Source organism: Colias croceus, chromosome 2, assembly GCF_905220415.1.
Source record: "Colias croceus chromosome 2, ilColCroc2.1".
NCBI classification, from domain to species: domain Eukaryota; kingdom Metazoa; phylum Arthropoda; class Insecta; order Lepidoptera; family Pieridae; genus Colias; species Colias croceus.
This window is the reverse complement of record NC_059538.1, coordinates 3,721,665-3,741,354: the sequence shown is the minus strand read 5'-3', so window position 1 is coordinate 3,741,354 and position 19,690 is coordinate 3,721,665. Positions and strand designations below refer to the sequence as shown.

Here is a 19,690-nt window from a genome sequence, read left to right as displayed (position 1 = left end):
TGATCATGTATATTGAAATGAGAGTTATGGTTATGATTGGACAACTTATGTTTGAATTACTTCAAATTGTGCAGGAGACGAATTGCGCTGGAGATTTACAAGCGATGGATCTGTTAATGGTTGGGGATGGAGGTTTACTGCGCATCCAGTGCTGCCTACACATTCTCCTGCGGTATGTTCATCTACTTTCATATAATTTTTCTACAATATGATCATATTACTATGCAATTGTGAGGGTAAATACATAATTTATAAAATATGCTTTATTTTTGTGTAATTTAAAAGAAACTCAAGCAAACCAATCAGTATTTATTAAAAGCGTCCAAAAAATATCAATTTCAATAAATCTTTTGATTCTAGGATAGCGGAACAGACCGATATGTGTTATCGTGTCCTTCAGTGGAATTAGCGTGGAGACTATTGGACGGCCCCCTCTTGTCTGCAATTTCGAATGATCACCAGCTTGCACCAAGATTGGCTCAAGCGCTGGCGATTTGTGCACAGATGCCAACATTATGTATGTATATTTCATACATTTTAATAGTCACTTATTTATTTTTACAATGCGTGCGTACGTTGTGGATCGGATGAGCTAAGATCTACATTTTATATCATTCTATTAAATATCATTATAAAATGTTTTTCCATATTTCACTTGAAACAATATGTTGTTGGTTTAATTTTAACGTTAAAAAAATAACACGTTGACCGAACATAATATTTTTATTATATCATATCTATAGCCAAGGTTGCACGCGCGTTTGTTGAGTGCGCCAGTGTGGTGTGTGGATCGGATAATCTGAGTTGCGAATTTCATATAAATGCAACAAGACTCACAAAACAAATAGATTAAACTTTTTTCACATTTAGAATTAAAGACTTTTTAACGGATTTTACGCGTTTTATTCATTATATTTTTTCACATTTTCTTTTGCTTGTTTAGCTCATATTCTAAATTCAAAAAATAAGGCTAAGCGCGCACCACGATTTTAATTTTTGCGACACGATTTCAAAATCGCGCTGTAGAAAATCGCAGAGAGTACGGTGCGCGCACAGCGATAATTTAATAGTGATCCTTACTCACTTTCATCATGGATTTCGTACAAGTTGCTTGTCTTTATTTACTACTTCGGAGGATAAGAAGAAAAAAAAAAAGAAAATTCGTCTATATTGGACTCATTCTTTTACAGCAGATAGAATTGTCAAAAGTTTCTTTTATCCATACTAATATTATAAATGCGAAAGTAACTCTGTCTGTCTGAAAATTTGGTATAGAGATATTTTGATACCCAAGAAAGGACATAGGATCGGTTTTATCCCGGAAATCACACGGGAACGGGAACTATGCAGGTTTTTCTTTGACTGCGCGGGCGATGCCGCGGGTGGAAAGCTAGTCAGAAATACAATGAACTTCGGATGTATCCCAAAAAATTCTTTAGCTATTATAGAATGAAAATTCCGCCAAAAGGCCGCCGCCCTTGCCCCTTTGTGCTTTTTTATTTTTTTATTATTGTAACCTTTATGTATATTTTGTTTCTTGTACAATAAAGTGTTAAATAAATTAATAAATTCAAACCTTTGACAGATAACTGAATTTATGTTTACCAAACAGTACCTACCTATACCACTACGATGTTTACTGTTGGACAGACGAAACACAAGTGAAGTGCCGGCCGGGTCCGAGTGTGTGATTTTATTATCGCAGTGCGCGTGGTACCATACAATTTCATATTCTGCATTTCATTTTCGCGACAATCGCGTCGCGAGCAGTCGCAGCAAAATGTGACAAATCACAATTTTAAAATCGCTGCGATTATTTAATCGCATGTGCGCGCATTGTCATAGTAACTCATACGTTGTATTTCTGCGATAAAATAATCACGCTGCATAAAGTCGTGGTGCGCGCTTAGCCTAAAAGTTACTTACAATCCCGTAGCGTGGCGGGCCCGCGTGTGGTGCGTGCGGCGACTGCGCGGGGTGGTGTGCGGCGCGGGCGAGCCGAGCGCGGGCACGCCGGCCGCGCTGCAGCACTTGCCGCAGCTGCTGCAGGCGCAGTACGAGCACGAGGCGCCCGCGCTGCGCACCGCCACGCATCTCATGCACACGCACTATCTGAAGGTATGCGCTAGTTTACAATACTGTCAAGGAAGAAGAAATAAAAATATAATATTGTATACTAAAAGAGCTTTTTACCAAATAGAAGCTTTATTTCATCAATAATAGAGCTTTTTATCAAAAGAACTTTTCATCTTTCAATTTCATTTCATTATCAGTGAATGGATGAATGATGATGGATGAGATGGATTTTAAACATTAAAAATAACTTGTTTTGTATCTTAATATCCGTCAAATATTAACAAAAACTAAATCATGGTGGTAATTTAAAAACTAGGGATGTTAAAATTAAAATATATATTTTAAATTAACATTTCCTTTTTATTTGAGTTTCATGTCAACAATTATTTTACAGGAACTAGCATTACTTGCATGTGGTTTACGAATGGACGCGCGGATGTCCAACGGATCGGATGCGGCGCGGTGGTTCAAGCGCTACTGCGTGTGCGTGCGTACAGCTGACGCGTTGATACGTCGCACCCCACTGCCTCCACCGTTCTTAACTGATGTGCGCAAAAGATTAGCAGATCTTGGCGTGTATGGAGACGAGGGTGGGGAACAAGGTTCTGGGAATGTATGGGAAGATAATACGAAGTTTACTAGGCAGCATGATGAACAATTGCTACATTGGGTGAATAAGTAAGTGTCGACATGCTTTATTATCTCTTTCTTGTCTATAATATCAATTTTTAAGCTATTGCATAGCTTCTATCGCGGGCCTTGAAGCGCGGGGACCGAATCGAGAAATTCTGTAACGAAAAAACCTCACGCTCCCCACTCCGACGGGCGGAGGTGTGGCTTGAATGCATAGCATGAAATAGCTTTACCGCGGCAGTCCCCGAGTGCCATACGTCGTTTTTTTTTACATTAAATTACTTAAATAAAATAACAATAATTTAGAATAGTTATTATTAACACGTTTTCTGGTTACCAGGCGCCCAGACGAGTGGACAGGTTGGTGGGGCGGCGGCGCGCGCGGGTGCGCCGTGTACGGCTGGGGACACAACCACCGCGGGCAGCTGGGCGGCGTGGAGGGCGCCAAGGTGCGCGCGCCGGCGCCGTGCCACGCGCTCGCCGCGCTCAGCCCCGTGCAGCTCGTGGGCGGCGAGCAGACGCTCTTCGCCGTCACGCCCGACGGCAAGGTGTACGCGACCGGTGAGATATCTACTATATTCCTACGCAGAAAAAAAGGTCAAGGGCGAATCAGACTAGGGTTTCTAAATCCATCCAATTTATCGTACTTTGTTGATATATTAATCCATACTAATATTATAAATGCGAAAGTAACTCTGTCTGTCTGTTACTCAATCACGCCTATTAAACTGAACCAATTTTCATGAAATTTGGTATGGAGATATTTTGATACACAAGAAAGGACATAGGCTACTTTTTATCCCGAGAACATGACGTAATCCCGAAAATCCCACGGGAACGGGAACTATGCGGGTTTTTCTTTGACTGCGCGAGCGAAGCCGCGGAAACCTAGTAACTATATATACGCAGAAACACATCGGACTAAGGGTTGCGTACAAAAAAAATGCCCATCCAATTTATGATCCTGATAACAGTTGCTTAATCTCGTTTTTTTAAAGGTTATGGTGCAGGAGGTCGTTTAGGCATAGGAGGCATCGATTCTGTATCTCAGCCCACTTTACTAGCATCGCTACAACACATCTTTATAACGAAGGTACCAACCGTTTTTAATTGCCGTAATATTCAACCTTAACAATATGGTTTTAGAGATTGTTTTTCAACGCTGAAAAGTACTTTATTTGTATTTTTTAAATAATATTTGTTTGTTATGTAGGTTGCGTGTAATTCTGGTGGTAAACATTGTCTCGCCTTGTCTGCGGAGGGTGACGTGTACAGCTGGGGTGAAGGTGAAGATGGAAAACTTGGCCATGGAAATAGAGTGTAAGATATTATTATTAACAAAAACTTTATAATAATAAAATGAACATTGAGATACTATTAGATAGGGAGGCGAAGAGGGGAATTTTCTGCAATACTCGAGCGTGGCAGTTTAAGATATGAGAGATACCTTAGACCTAATAGAACAACCTTGTTAACTATTTAGCTCTTTAAGTAGTGACGCGCGCCCAGGATAGACGATCAGATTAGTAAAAAAAAATCGATAGTCTGAAATACTCGAGCGCGTCAGATTAAGATATTGGGGGTTGATTTTAGTGTTTTAAGACTAAATTTAACTAATCTGACGATAAGTCCTTGACGCCGCCAAGTTATAGGGTCGCGAACTTGTAAAAAAAAAACGTTAATCCGGCATTCTCGAGCGCGATTGTTTTTATTTTTATTTTGAAGAATATAATCTAAAACTTACTAAAAATACAAAATCTGCCGGTTTCCGTGTGACCGGAAGTCTGGAGGAGCCATTTTGTCTTCCGAAAAACGCGTTGCAGTATATAAGTCGCGAACGATACATTTTACAAAAAAAAAAGTTTGAATAAACAAAAAAGGTAATTTTATTTTACACAAAAAAAGGTCTCTTTACATTTTTGTCCAAAGTTAAAACTTTTTGACTTGAAGCATCATAAAAACTCAAACTCCCGGTTTTTTGAGTATATCTCGAAAACTGAGGGTGTTAAGAAAAATTGATATGAAATAACGATGATTAAAAAAAAGAAACTCTCAAACCTTTTTCGGTCAGATTAAGAAAACCCACCAACATTTTTGTCAGATTATGAAAATATGCTTTCAGGAGACCGAGATAAAGCTCCCCTATGAAAATCTGACGCGCTCGAGTATTTCAAAAGGACTTTTTTTTTCTGCATTTTCAAAAATTCATCGTAACTTATCGTCACGCCGAAATCGTCAGTTTTTTTAAGGGGAGCTTCCTTGGGGCCTACTTAACACCCCTTCCGAAAATCTGACGCGCTCGAGTAATTTTTTTTTTGTGCATTTTTGACGAATTAATATGCCTAGCCCCACCACGCAAACCGGCAGATTAGTATACCGTTGTTATCAGAGGCACTTGGGGCATACGTAGTATGAATATCTGACGCGCTCGAGAATGCCCAAGTAACTATTTTTTTTTTACATTTTTGAAAATCCCTACACGCCAAACCCACCGCTAAAATGGTTTTTACCATAGAAGCTTTTCTTTTCGAAATTATTTTATCTATCGATTTTGATAAGTCTCGACGGCGCCGTTTAATTACGCCATTTAGCTACCTCGCCTCCCTATCTATATACGTTCCCTTAACCATAGTTCATAACATTTGTGACACCCTGTATATCTTATAAAAAATATACTACTAAACAGGAGCTACGACCGGCCAAAGCTCATAACCGCGCTGTCCGGGCTAGAAGTAACAGCGATAGCGTGTGGTGGAGCGCACTCTGCGTGTCTCACAGCACGCGGACGTATCTACACGTGGGGCAAGGGGCGGTACGGGCGTCTGGGGCACGGGGACTCGGAGGACCAGCTCGTGCCCAAATTGGTACGTATTGTAGTAATAACGATCCCAAGTAGCTACGATCGACCAAAGTTAGTATAAACCGCGCTCTCCGGGTTAGAGGAGACGCCTATAGCGTGTGGTGTCGCAGGCTATACTACATTATATCTTCGAATGAAATAATGATTGTGTGAAAATGACATACCATTAAAATTAAGTAAGTATTTAAAAGCACTGCAACAAAATTATATGTTTACCATTTCTGTGAATTTGAAGTATTTATTTTATTTATGAACAGGTGGAGGCTTTGGCTAACTACCGTGTTATAGACGTTGCGTGCGGTTCAGGTGACGCACAAACCCTTTGCATTACGGATGACGATAATGTTTGGTCATGGGGAGATGGCGATTATGGAAAACTGGGTAAATATTTAATTAACAAATTTGTGTACTACGAAAGAATGTATTTTAAATATAAGTAACATATTATGATATTTTATTTTTTAGGACGTGGTGGTTCTGAAGGTTGCAAGTTACCAATGCGAATAGATTGTTTAAAGGGACTGCGTGTGATAAAAGTGGAATGTGGGTCGCAGTTTTCCGTGGCGCTCTGCCAGTGTGGTAGCGTTTATACTTGGTAAACATTGCGCTTATAACTATTTTATACTGATAAGAATAAATTTTTATTATAACGTTACATTAAAGGATTGAGAAATTAGATTTCTTACATTTTTTTCGAATTGATATTAATTAATGACGACACAACCCATAAAAACAAAAAATGGCAGAATCACAATATTTATTAGTTTAAAAATTATAAATTATAGTAAAAAATTCAAAACTTTGTGCTATATTTTAGGGGTAAAGGTGACTATCATAGGCTTGGACATGGAAGCTATGAACACGTAAGGCGGCCGATGCGGGTCACCGGCATGCAGGGGAAAATGATTGTTTCTATTGCAACTGGTGCGTAATTATTTAATCATGAATTGAAATAATTTTCATTTATAACAAGGAATTTGAAAAGGAGCAATGATTAGAAAAAAGAATTATGAACTAAAAAGCGTAAGAGCAAATTTTTGTATTGATTTTATAAAATTTTAGGAAGTTTGCATTGCGTGGCGTGTACCGATACAGGCGAGGTGTACACTTGGGGTGACAATGACGAAGGGCAACTTGGAGATGGAACTACGCTCGCCGCTCAAAGACCTAGACTGCTTGTTGCTTTACAGGTAAATCTAGTTGGAATTATTACAAAGTGATTTTTTTAAATCCTGTCTTTAAAATGCACAACATTTATTTAATACAACAACAAAAATATATTTATTTTTGTTCCAAATACTTTTGATTCGATAAAATAAATTTTCCACGTAATTAATGTGAAAAATAAATATTTAATACAACTTGCAGCATTACGTTTATGGTCCTTCGAACCAGATATAACCATTAAACTGCTATTTATGTATGTAGCTTTTGTTCTACATTCTCTTTTCTTTCAGGGTAAACGCGTAACAAAAGTAGCATGTGGCAGTGCGCACACAGTAGCACTATGTGTGGAAGCGCCACGTGCTCCGCGACCGCCACCTCCACCGCCGCTTGAGTGTCATTTGTTGAGGGATATGGCGCCGCTTCATATGTGTTATAGATTGGTGAGTTGTTGTGATCAAAGGATAGAATAAATGGACAAATAAAAATAAGTGTTGTGATAGGACTTTCACATCGTCTGGAGGCATGTTGCCCCCTTGGCGTCTGTTAGAATTTGTACAATATAATTTAATCAACCTAAAATATGAAGAAGTTATTCAATATTCCATGTATAGTAACAAAAGCCCATAATTTAAGTTTTTAATTATTTTACAGGTGCTACTACATCAATTTTCTGAACTTGTGTGCCCGAACTTACCGTTCCTGATCTTGGAAGGACCACTCGATCAATTAAGGACATTATTGTTCTATAGTGTCAAAGAAGCTGCGTTCCGAAAGGTAAGCATCAATATTGTAGTAGTAGTAAAAAAAGTCTAAATGTTACTTTTGTAATATTTAAATCATTTTTGCTTGCATGTATAATAAAGTGAATCCTAGTACTTTAAAAAAATATATGTATATCAAAAATCACATTTATTTTCGTTCACTTAATCGACGGGGAAAAAATATTACAGTCATGAAAAATGATAAACAACAAGCCATTTCTTAATTTAAAATCACAGGCCATAATGACAACAATGGTTCGCGAGCGCCAACACGGTCCCGTAGTAGAGTTGTCCCGTGTGGCCGCTCGCCGCGCACGTCGCGGTGGTACTGGACTCGCTGGTGCTGCGGGCATGCGCTCCGTGTTCGGGCAGATGGTGGCCCGGCTGCCTGCGCTTACACAGGATGCATTGGCGCTGCCACATAGAGTGTGGAAGGTCAAATTTGTTGGTGAGTAGGAGGGGTTTTATCCCGTAGTGGAACTATCCCGAGTGGCCGCACGCCGCGCACGCCACTTAATTTATTAATTTGAGAGTGAATAACAAAATATTGTTACAGTTTTATCGTACTGTAATTTATTTTCCTTTAAATCATAAACTTATTAAGATTTCTAATTAATTCATGTAATTTATTTTTACTGTCTAAACGAATTTCTTTAAAATTATAAATATAATACGAACTACATGATCGTATAATAAATTTCATACGATTTAAACTTCTTAACATCATTAAGGTGAGAGCGTGGACGACTGTGGCGGCGGATACAGCGAGAGCATAGCAGAAATGTGTGAGGAGCTACAGAATGGGTCGTTACCGTTGCTAATGGCAACGCCCAACGGGCGCGGTGACGCTGGCGCCTCGCGTGATGCATTCTTGCTCAACCCCACGGCTAATACACCACTGCACCTCAATTGTTTTAGATTCTTAGGTAATTTTAATCAATATTTTTTGTGATTGCTATTATAAATATGGGATAAATAACGCTGTTTATACATGAAAGTGAAAGATTCGAAAATTATCTTATCGTGCTCTTTTATTTTTTGTCTACTTGAAGCTGAATTTCTATTATGTATTATTTATCCTTAGATTACAAAATAAAGTACAGATGGAGCATGACAACCGCCCGTCGCCCTTGTCAAAGAAAATACGAAATCAAAAACAAATACGTCGCTGCACCAGTGCTATAGCGCATAAAGTGTCATGCAATACGTCAAAGAGGGTTTGTAATTTTGGTAAAAAAATGCCGTCTTGTGATAATAAAACGCTGTAAAATTTGTTCCCGAAAACAAAAAAAAGATAAAACATCGTTTCACAGGTTTTCTGTAGATTATTTGGCTGATTTATTTCTTTAATACGAATAATAATTTTACAGATATGAAGGAATACAAAACTTCAACGTATGTTGCCAGTATTTTGAAAATGAATTTGCCATTTTTATTGGTAAAACGGTAAAATGGTTAAAAGATCTTCAGGGTAATGCTGTTGGATTTTTCGATCGTGAATGTGATTATTTGTATAGTGCACTAAAGGTTCATGATAATTATTAGATTATTTTAATAAGCATAATACATTATTTTGTTACTTTTATAAAGCTTAAAAAACGTCATAGTCGTTTTCGCTAGCGATTTAATTTATGTGAACTCCATGATGGATATGATGAAAATAAAAATAACTGCGTTAAAAACAACCGACTTCAAAAACGGAAAAGTAAGAAATAAAAAAGATTTGATATTATTAATTACTACATATTATTTTTATGTGCTATTTACTAAAAAGGTTTGATGTCGGTGCATGGGCTTAATACTAAGTGCTTAGTGTTTGGCACCGACTTCAAACCTATTTAATAAATAGCACATAAAAATAATATGTAGTAATTAATAATATCAAATCTTTTTTATTTCTTACTTTTCCGTTTTTGAAGTCGATTGTTTTTAACGCAGTTATTTTTATTTAATACTTTTTAGTGTATTTTTCAACACGAATCAAACGAGCCCAAACTCGATAAAGTTGAGTCAATATTCTGAGTTCCTATGGCCACCTTCCGATTCCATCATCAGATCAGCTCCATGTCATAATAATGTTTCATCGCTATCCAATTTACATTCGTATACAAAATTTCAGCTCAATCGGTTACCGGGAAGTGAATCAAAGTTACTTGCTACATTGAAATTAAGTCATCGAGTACAGACAAAAATGCTCATAAAATAAAAACTACTAGGCCTAGCCGAATAAAATTTTTATGGGACCAATTCGACACCATCCCGCATCGAACAAAAAAAGAATCACGTAAATCGGTTCAGAAACCTCGGAGTAATCGGTGTACATACATAAAAAAAAAAAAAGAAAAAAATATACCGGCCGAATTGATAACCTCCTCCTTTTTTTTGAAGTCGGTTAATAAAATGTCCCGTATTCTCGACTAAAAACTACCGCTATTCGTATTCATATATTATGAAAAATAAAAAATAATATAATTATTATAGTTAATATTGAAACTTTTTTTATGTAATTTATGTAATAAAAAATTGAATACATTTACAATTTTTTCCATATATAACTTTAGTAGGCAGGTACTTTATGTAATAAAAGAATTTAAATAAAAATTAAAACTTGACTTCTCATTTATGTATATAGCCTACGTCACTACCGCCACTAACATAATAATTCAGATCATTGCAATGAAACCTCACAACTCAAAATCGGTCCAACGGTTTATACTGCAGGGCGTGTCAAAGAAATATTATACAAACATCCATAAACTCGAAAAACATAACCCTCTTTTTTCCGTAGTCGGGGAAAAATTTGGGAAATTTTTCAATATCTGGCAACATTACACGCACACAGAAGCACCGTGTACGTACAGTGCAGCGGCGAAATGACAGCACACATAGCTTTATTGAAAATGACGATAAATTATTCGGTTTAGTTCGGCAACGCTCCATCTGTCTTTTATTTTGTAATCTAAGTATTTATCGAATATTGTTACAAAAATCATCTTTTCAGTACATTAAAGCAATTTGTTACATTTAATTTGCGGCAAAATAATTTGGTGTATTTCCTTAGCATTCTTTTCGTAAGTGTTAGCTAGCGTATCACTAACGTAATTATCCTGCATGCAGGTGTACTAATGGGCATTGCGATCCGCACGGGCTCGCCGCTATCTCTCTCGCTGGCGGAGGGCGTGTGGCGGCAGCTGGCGGGCCAGCCGCTGCGGCCGCAGGACCTCGCGGAGGTGGACAAGGACTTCCTGCCCGCGCTGCTGTGCATACGGGACATGACGCCCGCTAATAAGGTATGTTTTGTGCCTTGTAAGGTGGTAGGGGCGATAACGTAGGTGTGGGTCGAATAATTGGGTCGTGAAAATTAGTGTGGGATGGCTATGGAAGAGAATATTTTAGTGTCTTTATATTTTAGTAACATTTTTAAATAATTGTCCAAAAATATTCCTTTTTTTCAAACAATTCTAATTGTCTAGATTTTGCTTATATTCACATGTTTTGTACAATATCATATATGTACTATTTTTTATCTGTTCCATATTTTATTCCTTTCCTTTAGGAACTTCAAAATCTCGAGCTGCCATTTTCCATACCATCAGCAGCGGGTCATGAAGTACCGCTGTCTACGCGACATAAGAGAGTCACACCGGATAATAAGGATGAATACGTGCAATTGGCACTTCATTATAGGTACCTACGAACATCTATAATACTTTTCCCAATTAACAATATTTTTGAAGTGAAACTTCTTTAGGTAAAATTTCAAGGTCGCGCTATGCCAATACCGTCACGTCATGAGTAAGGCGATGATTTTAGTATCTTTTCAAAGAAGTTTCACTTCCGACACGTATGTGCTCAGCACACACGCTCTTTTTTATATTATGTGACTAACTTATAATGTAACGTGTTTAAATGCCTAATGATTTAACTATACCTACAGACTGCACGAATTCGACGAGCAAGTACGTGCAGTACGCGACGGGATATCGCGCGTGGTGCCCGCACCTTTACTCGCACTGTTCACAGCCAGCGAGTTGGAGACGTTAGTGTGCGGCTCGCCTGATATACCCGTGCAGACGTTGAGAGCTTCAGCGACGTATAAGGGTAACAATATTTTTAATTAATTTTTAGATTTCAATAATATTTTTTGTACTTTTTGTTTTTTGTAGAAAACTTGTAAATTTTAATAAGTAACAATATAACTCCAATTGGTCTTCATAACTTTATTTTGTTTGTAATTATTGTGTATTGGTACGACCTTGAAACAACTCATTGTCTCAACGTGCACTGGTTGGGCGTTTTAAATTTTTTAAATTGTAAAAACAGTCCGAATTAGTACATTACAGCACCTTTTTTTTTAATATTTTTGCGTTTTTTTTTTGCATCTCTTTTACATGACCAATAAAATGTCTTACAATTCCATTTGCACGGCAGGCGTGGAACCACACGCTCCACTGGTGCAGTGGTTCTGGGAAGTGATGGAGGAGCTGTCGGGCAGCGAGCGCGCGCTGTTCCTGCGCTTCGTGTGGGGCCGCACCCGCCTGCCGCGCGCGCCGCAGGACCCGCGCCAGAGGGACTTCGTGCTGCAGGTATTTATACCGATACCGGTATCGATACCGATACCGTCAAAATGTATACCGGACACCGATACCGGCTACACCACGGCCAGCCCGCTACGGACATGGCCAGTCCTAACTTGTGCTAGGACTGGCCATATCACTAGTGTAGAGCAAGTAACGTTATTTTTCTTTTTAAAGGATGAGCTGTCAATGATCACCTTGGTTAAAACAAAAGATTTTTTATTGATCCTTCAGGACACTATGTTATGTTTTTAATATGATTTCTATTGTATAGGTACTAGACAAATATCAGCCGCCCGACCACTTCCTGCCAGAGAGCTACACATGTTTCTTCCTTCTCAAGATGCCAAGATATTCTTGCAAAGCTGTTTTACGGGAAAAACTACGGTAATTAATTTACAATATTTTATTTTACAGTAAAATATATATTTTTTTAACTAGCTACTTCTCCCGGTTTCACCTGGGTAAACACAACATCACTACTATATTGCCAAAGACGCGAGTTCAAGTTCTTCCTCACCATAGAAAATTATGCTCAAAATTATCAAAACAAAAAAAAATAAAAACTTTTCTCAACCCAGATACGCAATCCACTTCTGCAAAAGCATAGACACGGATGAGTACGCGCGCGTGGCTCTGAGCGCGGCCGAAAGAGTTTCCTCCGAAGAGTCGGACACAGAAGAACCAGCGCCAACAACCACGGCTCCTCCACCGCTCTACAGCATGACGAGGACGCCCACGTGGCTGTAGGCACGAGGCATCTTTTGTACCATTAGCTTTTATGGGCCCGGATATGATGCGTGAGACGGAACGTGGATGGGAAATAACTAGAACTTGTATGGATAGAATTTTGGAAATTGAACCCATTGCAGATTCGAGGATATAAAAAAGTGTATGAAAATAGTAAATGATTTTAGTGAAGAATTTTAAAAGTTTAATCCTTATCACTTTCATTTAGGCGTTGTATAAAAAATTCACTGAAATTAACACCTTTTTCGTGTCAGTGATTTCAAAGACTAGGCTCATTGGAAAACTCTGCCTATTACAGGTGTAGGCAGAGTTTTGCTATGGACAGTTTTGAACGTGATTGTTGTTGTTTATTTTAAGTCAATTATATCAATACTATTCTGACAAATTGTAACTAAAATTTGATTCCTGGGTAGGGTCTAGTTATTTGATGTCCATTTAAAAACACTATGGCAGTCTAATAGTCTGTACGGAAATGTTCCTTTTCTGTTATATTTAATTTATTTAGTATCCCTACAGTATTATTTATATGTTATGGTCTTTTATATTGTGTATATGAATTGTATAATCAATAAGAGTTTATGAATTGGCTGAAATTATATTTTATTCTGCAGCTAAATCGAAACTTTTTCTATAGCATTCTATATAATTTAATATTGTTTATATACCTACTTTTTATTTTTTACTTGAAGGTAAATAATTCGGGACACCGTTATGATACAGAAATTAGAATAACTATATGTAGGAGTTTGATCTAGTTGTAAGTTTTAGCTTCCTTTTTATACTGCATTCCAACCAAGCGCATATTTATGCTTTGCAATGAATGTGCACATATTTTAATATTATATGTGCTTATTGTGAACAAAATTAGAACATTGTTAAATAAAAAAATAGGTTATCAATTCTTTTATATTTAGGAAGATCTTTAGAATTGTGACGGGAGTGGAGTGATAAGAGAGCTTATTGTGTATGAAGTAAGAATGGACCGGATTTAATACAAAAGTACATATTTTATAGTCTGTGCTTTGACGCCTTCAAATATTTGAGTTAATTAGGGTGGATTGCACAATCTCCCCTTTTTGTTGGAATTAAAATAATCAATGAAGAAAGCGAATTATTGTTTTTTATACATATTGCTCCATTACATACTTCTTCGAGTATTTAAGACTTACTTTTCATTTATGAATGTGGACTATTTATTTCGTGCATTTCCTTTTTTGTTAATGTATGAAACACTATCTGTATGTACCTAAACTACCAGATTTCTTATTTAACTATAATTTGGAGTTGTGACTGAATCTCAATTGAGTATTTGAATAAAAAATTTTTTTGTGCTAAATGGAAAGATTATATATTAGTTTTATAACAAAACTATTTTTTTAATTTTTTTTTTTTGCAATAATTCAAAAGTTATTTCAAAATAAAAATTAGTCTTTGAATCCAGTACCGAAAACACACGACAACTCCCGAAGCGTCACCCGGACGCGTGTGACGTCATAATGTTAGTTTTCACACATTGCAGTTGATACAAAAACGTATACAACTATAACATTTTGACGTCACATCTATGGTGACCAGCCATGGCGCGTTTATAGTCACGTGATTTTAATTTAAATTTCATCAATTTTTAATTGCTTATAATTAATTGAAAAACATTTTTTTTGAGTTTTTGCATTAAATATCAATATTATTAATAATAAAGTTTTAAAATACATGCAAAAAATCAATAATTTTTTTTTATTCAAATACTCAATTCTGCATACATTAAATACAGTATTAAATCCGGTCCAAAGTGACTCAGCTGTGATGTTATAACTTGGAATGTGGAACTGCTGATTTTGATAGACTTTTGATAAAGAACAAACGGTGTATGCTAGTCATTATTGGTGGCGAGTCATTACGGTATTTTTAGTATAGAAACAGTTCATTCAATATACCTACTATGATAATGTTCCATAAAAGTTCGTAAATCGAGTATTTTTTGTTATCTGTGCTGTTTCTTGAGGTTATTAGTAGCTATTCTTTCTAATTATCTCATAATTACCACTAGTATTTATAATCATTGTGTATTGCGCGCAATGATCAATGTTTGTGGATTTTATAGAATCGAATTATGTAGTATTATAACCCATAACATTGTCATAGAAATACGAATTATTAAACTAACAATATACCATACTCATACTGTATTGCTTCATAGTTCTGGTGCTAGTGCTTCGATTAGTCTTATTCTTAGTGATAGACAGCACAAAATATACTATTAGAGTTTACTTTGGCTATGATATTATTCAGTTAGACCAACCTGGTGTTATTTTGTAGACCCAATTCTCAATATTACAACGTACAAAAATAGTTTCAATGTTGCTTAAAACCTTACTAGGTAATTGTGTTTTAGACACATTATATTTTTTATCTAATAAAGTGATATTGTTTGTGTGTAAAAACGAAATGGGAATATGAGAAATGGTATTTTTAAGAAAATCAGCACCACAAATATGTATAACAAAATTGAAAATACTCATTTTCACTAATTATTCTTGTATCTGGATATGATAATCACCAAAGAATGTTATTTGTGTACACTTTACAAGATCTGTAATTTTTCAAATGTGCTTCTGTCCAGCGCTGTTTCTATATGTAAACTTTAAAAATAAACTAATATTTATTATTTTGTCTTTTATTTTACATAAGTACCTTCTAACCTTTGTATTATGAGAATATAATATGTGGTGAAAGAATACAATATTTCCCCTAAGAAACAGTATTTATCTTATATACAATCAATGTAATTTATATAGGAATTTTAGGACAAGTGTTTAGAAAATTAAAAATAATAGATATTTCTGAGTTTTACATGATTTTTATTTGCACTATTATACACTGATCAAAAGAAACCATATTATCACTTAAATTAACAATTTTCATGAATGTTCCTCACTATTCACTTTGCAGGTGCAGCCTTCTTTGGCTTCAATGCAAAGTATAATATCACAACTCCAAAGAATGCATAGGTGGCTTTTGCTGTCTGTAAAATAAAAAATATAATATATTTTTTATTACATTATATTATAGTGAACACCAAAATCAGTACATTAATTCAAGTTGCTCAATATAAAGTTTTATCAAGGTTTTTTTTTGTAACTGTTCTAATGAGGCTTATCTATTTTTTTCATAATATGTAATTTATGAAGGAGGAGTGGAACAATTATTTGGAATTGTAAACTCCTCTGGACTTGCCCTATTATGAAGTAAACAAATTATGATAAATTTTGTATCCAAAGTATTAAATTTATAATGCTGTGATACATACGTTGGCTCTGCCAGTGTTTGTATAGCTGTTGAAGTATTTTGAAAGTCCCTTAAATTGGGATTCATCAACTGGTTCTCCGGCCATTCTGTAACGTGAACAAAATATAACTTTTAAAACATCGTCACTGCAATTAGGCTAGGGAAAACTTATTTACTAAAGATCTTAAAGTTTCCAGGCGTATTATAACACTCCTATTAAAATATAATATAAATCATACCTGTAAAATCTTATGTAATAACAACCTGAAAACGCAAAGTAGTCGGCTGGTGGAACAGAGAATGACACTTGACAGGTATAATAAGAATTATCAACTATGACGTACCTACCTACCTAAGTTCATGCAAAACGCCACATTTGACATTGACAATGACATTATCGATTAGTTTCTATAGACGCGTTCAATACAATAGAAAACCTCTTCAAATTTCCTCGTTGGAACTGTAAAAATATAATGTATGCAATTTTGCATTGTTTAAGATTTAACCATTACAAAATGAATTTAAAAACAAATGGATAACAAATTTTAATATTTTCATTAAACTCATTCTACTTACTTTAAATGAATAAAATTGTATGTTCTTTTAATATAGGAGATCTATTTCGTGGGTGTTTTCTTCGGTGAAGATTTAAATAATTTGTAGTATACATAGTATAATGCCAATAATCCATACGTTGCTTTGGTAACCTAGATTAGAGGATTTATTAATTGTTAATTTCTTATATCTCAAAAATATTTTGTAATACAATTATACAATATAAAAACTTCCCATTTACAATAAAAACATCACAAATACGAATAGTTAAAACTGTATCATAGTATCATACTAACATTAGCTCTCCCTCTATTTGTTTCACTGTTAAAATATCTGCTTAGGCCTTTTAATTTAGGGTCGTCTTCTACTCCTCCAGCCATTTTACATGCGAATATAAGTTTATAAAAATTATATTAGGATTAAAATATGATTGATTTTGATTTGATCTGAAGTTTTGTAACCTTTACAGTATAATAGGTATTTATGTCAAAAGCATTTTTAAATGCTCAATTAAAAAAATGACAGTTACTTCTGGTTAAGAGTTTTTAATAGGTAAATAGAGTATTCAACCTTTTTTATTGTAATGCTTCAAGGATCTTTTGGTATTTGCACGGTATTTGGATGTCGCAAGGGATGTCGCCACCGGCCACGATGCAGATGTCGCTGTCTTACTTGGCGTTGGCGCCTGGGTGTGAAGCAAGGTGTGAACCAAGTGTGAACCATGTGTGAACAAGATATTATATTTTATTGCCGATGCAAAAAAAACTGCTTTGTTTCTGGGAATTTCGGAGCTTCCCGACCTGTTAAGCAGAAAATACATACTTAACTAAGAAGAAAATTATGTAAAGTTTCGAAAATATCTTCCCATTTTTCGAAATTTAATACCCAATTTTCTTCAGTTTATGTGGGGCATGGGCATTGAATTACTATGTACTAGCATGGACCATAGTACATAGTAACTCAATGGGCATAAGTAATATAGGTAAGGTACCTACCTAGGTACCTTATCATCAATCATGTATGTCATTTTACGACGCTATGTTTCTTACTGATTCGAGCACTACTTACTCAAAAAAGGTACTCGCGAATAATTAAGTAAAATAAGGAAATATAACCGCATCATTGGCATCAAACAAATCAAACGACTCACTCAAAGTTCTGCCATCAAATGGCTTTCATCACGTGGCACGTGCCACAATATCCGTACAGTACTAATCACTATATTATATTTATCTATAGACAGTCCACATTCCGATTTTCGCTATCGAATAAAAACATATCAAATACTTATTATTTGCTTTTAATATTAATAAACTGTACGTAATCATGTAAGAAAAACCCTACTAGCTCATGCCAGATTACCAGATCTTTGTGCAACATTTAAATTAAGCATTCCGATCTAGATAATTCACTAAACCATTAACCAGGGTTATGTTAAGTTTTTAAGCTATTGCATAGCTTTTATCGCGGGCCTTGAGCGCGGGGACGGAATCGAGAAATTCCGTAACGAAAAACCTCACGCTCTCCACTCCGACGGGCGGAGGTGTGGCTTGAAGGCATAGCATGCAATAGCTTTACCGCGGCAGTCCCCGAGTGCCATACGTCGTTTTTTTGTCACGGCGCGGCGCCTTTCCCACCCAACCTAGCTATTTGAAAAGGAAACAGTCGATCTATGTACCTACAATACCAGAATAGAAATAAGGTTAGGCAGAGAAGAACAAAAATTAAAAATATTAACTCAATTTCACAAAAATAAAACACGATAAGGCGATGCGCACGACGAAAGTAGTAGTCTGATCCAAATATAGGTCGACCTTCACCGGCGTGATAATAGAATGAGACCAATTTTATAATAAATTTAGTGTATTAAAAAATGTATTGAAAATGGGTTTGCTGGGAAAATCCTGGACAGTACATTTTTAATGAATTAAAAAAAAAACACATTTTCTTAAAATTATTTGCAGTATCAAGATAATAAAAAAAAATTAAAAATTATAATAGACTAAAGTATGAAACCTTAGGGGCCGTTTCCACCTGCAAGTAAACTCGCGGAAGTCTTGCTTGAGTTACTTGCAATATCGTTTACATATCCTGCAATTTATTGCTGCTATAAATGTCGTGCGAGAAGCTCGCGGATCATACTATCGCAACTTATCGCGGAGGTGTTTACACACCAGATCTTGCGAGTGACGGGATAGGAATTACTGTTACAATTTTTCTATTCTATTTTGTGAAATAAATCGTATACTATAATTTATAATGTGTACTATTTAATGTAAAATGATCTAATGAACTAATGTAAATAATATATTGTTTAAATAATAACTTAGTTAAATTATAAAATTAGATAAGCATAATATAAATATATTGTATGCCAATTTGTTGGTGAATTGTGCGGACATGAAATTTATTATAAAAACTTTGTAACCACAACTCAACAAATAAATTTTCATTTCACTTCATTTTCAAAAAATAATCACATTATTCCATCTTAAGATCTCATATAATCCTATTGACTTTATAGTTTCTTCATTCTTCACAAGAGCATTCACGACTCATTAATTTCAAATAAACAAAAATCAAAAGCCATGTGGGCGATACTTGCAGCTTGCTGCGAGATATACGGAACTAGACCGATAAGCTGCGAGAACTGTCGCGAGTAGACGCAGTCATGTTTACACATGCTGTCGCAACTTCTCGTAAGAAGCGCTTGACAAACTGTCGCGACAGAACTTGCAACATAGTTTACACATGCAAGCTGCTGTCAGACAGACTGTCGGACAGTTCTTGCAGAAGTTTACTTGCAGGTGGAAACGGGGCCTTACAGTATATAGTTACTATCTATAGAGTGCGAACAACCAAGTGGGAACAGTAGGCACAAGTGGGAACAACACGACGTTCCCGCCGCGAGCGCTCGTAGTGGGTGGTAGTGGTAGTTACTGTGAGTGTGGCCCAAGAAGCTTTTATCTAATACACTGGAGCAAGAAGCTTATATCTAAACACTGGAGATATCGTCTAGGGGCGTA

The 19,690-nt window shown here is 36.0% G+C and overlaps 2 protein-coding genes across 2 annotated transcripts in view; one reads left to right on the top strand and one right to left on the bottom strand.

The window, feature by feature from the left end:
* The window catches only part of LOC123700953 (probable E3 ubiquitin-protein ligase HERC2), a 42,026-nt gene extending 27,826 nt beyond the window's left edge, over positions 1-14,200 (top strand). The window contains exons 68-89 of the mRNA XM_045648341.1: positions 75-172; positions 361-517; positions 1,937-2,118; positions 2,471-2,754; positions 3,050-3,270; positions 3,708-3,802; positions 3,923-4,029; positions 5,396-5,573; positions 5,827-5,950; positions 6,035-6,164; positions 6,387-6,493; positions 6,632-6,759; positions 7,027-7,176; positions 7,388-7,510; positions 7,735-7,945; positions 8,229-8,423; positions 10,615-10,787; positions 11,054-11,184; positions 11,435-11,598; positions 11,929-12,083; positions 12,349-12,461; positions 12,656-14,200. Of these exons, the coding sequence (XP_045504297.1) occupies positions 75-172; positions 361-517; positions 1,937-2,118; positions 2,471-2,754; positions 3,050-3,270; positions 3,708-3,802; positions 3,923-4,029; positions 5,396-5,573; positions 5,827-5,950; positions 6,035-6,164; positions 6,387-6,493; positions 6,632-6,759; positions 7,027-7,176; positions 7,388-7,510; positions 7,735-7,945; positions 8,229-8,423; positions 10,615-10,787; positions 11,054-11,184; positions 11,435-11,598; positions 11,929-12,083; positions 12,349-12,461; positions 12,656-12,824 (3,395 nt within the window). The 3' untranslated portion in view covers positions 12,825-14,200. The remainder of the gene's footprint in view (positions 1-74; positions 173-360; positions 518-1,936; positions 2,119-2,470; positions 2,755-3,049; positions 3,271-3,707; positions 3,803-3,922; positions 4,030-5,395; positions 5,574-5,826; positions 5,951-6,034; positions 6,165-6,386; positions 6,494-6,631; positions 6,760-7,026; positions 7,177-7,387; positions 7,511-7,734; positions 7,946-8,228; positions 8,424-10,614; positions 10,788-11,053; positions 11,185-11,434; positions 11,599-11,928; positions 12,084-12,348; positions 12,462-12,655) is intronic.
* A 1,465-nt stretch (positions 14,201-15,665) lies between these two features.
* LOC123701558 (ATP synthase membrane subunit K, mitochondrial) lies at positions 15,666-16,467 on the bottom strand. The gene is made up of 3 exons (XM_045649071.1): positions 16,349-16,467; positions 16,132-16,216; positions 15,666-15,846 (listed from the first exon to the last, which is right to left on the bottom strand). The coding sequence occupies exons 2-3, from the start codon at positions 16,213-16,215 to the stop codon at positions 15,763-15,765; spliced, it is 168 nt and encodes a 55-aa protein (XP_045505027.1). The 5' UTR covers position 16,216; positions 16,349-16,467; the 3' UTR covers positions 15,666-15,762.
* Between the last annotated feature and the right edge of the window lie 3,223 nt (positions 16,468-19,690).

Excerpts from the sequence above, each read along its gene's own strand:
- LOC123701558 (XM_045649071.1), bottom strand. The coding sequence starts at position 16,215 with ATGGCCGGAGAACCAGTTGATGAATCCCAATTTAAGGGACTTTCAAAA. Across the intron at positions 15,847-16,131 it reads CAAACACTGGCAGAGCCAAC|ACAGCAAAAGCCACCTATGC; the intron begins GTATGTATCACA and ends TTTATTTTACAG.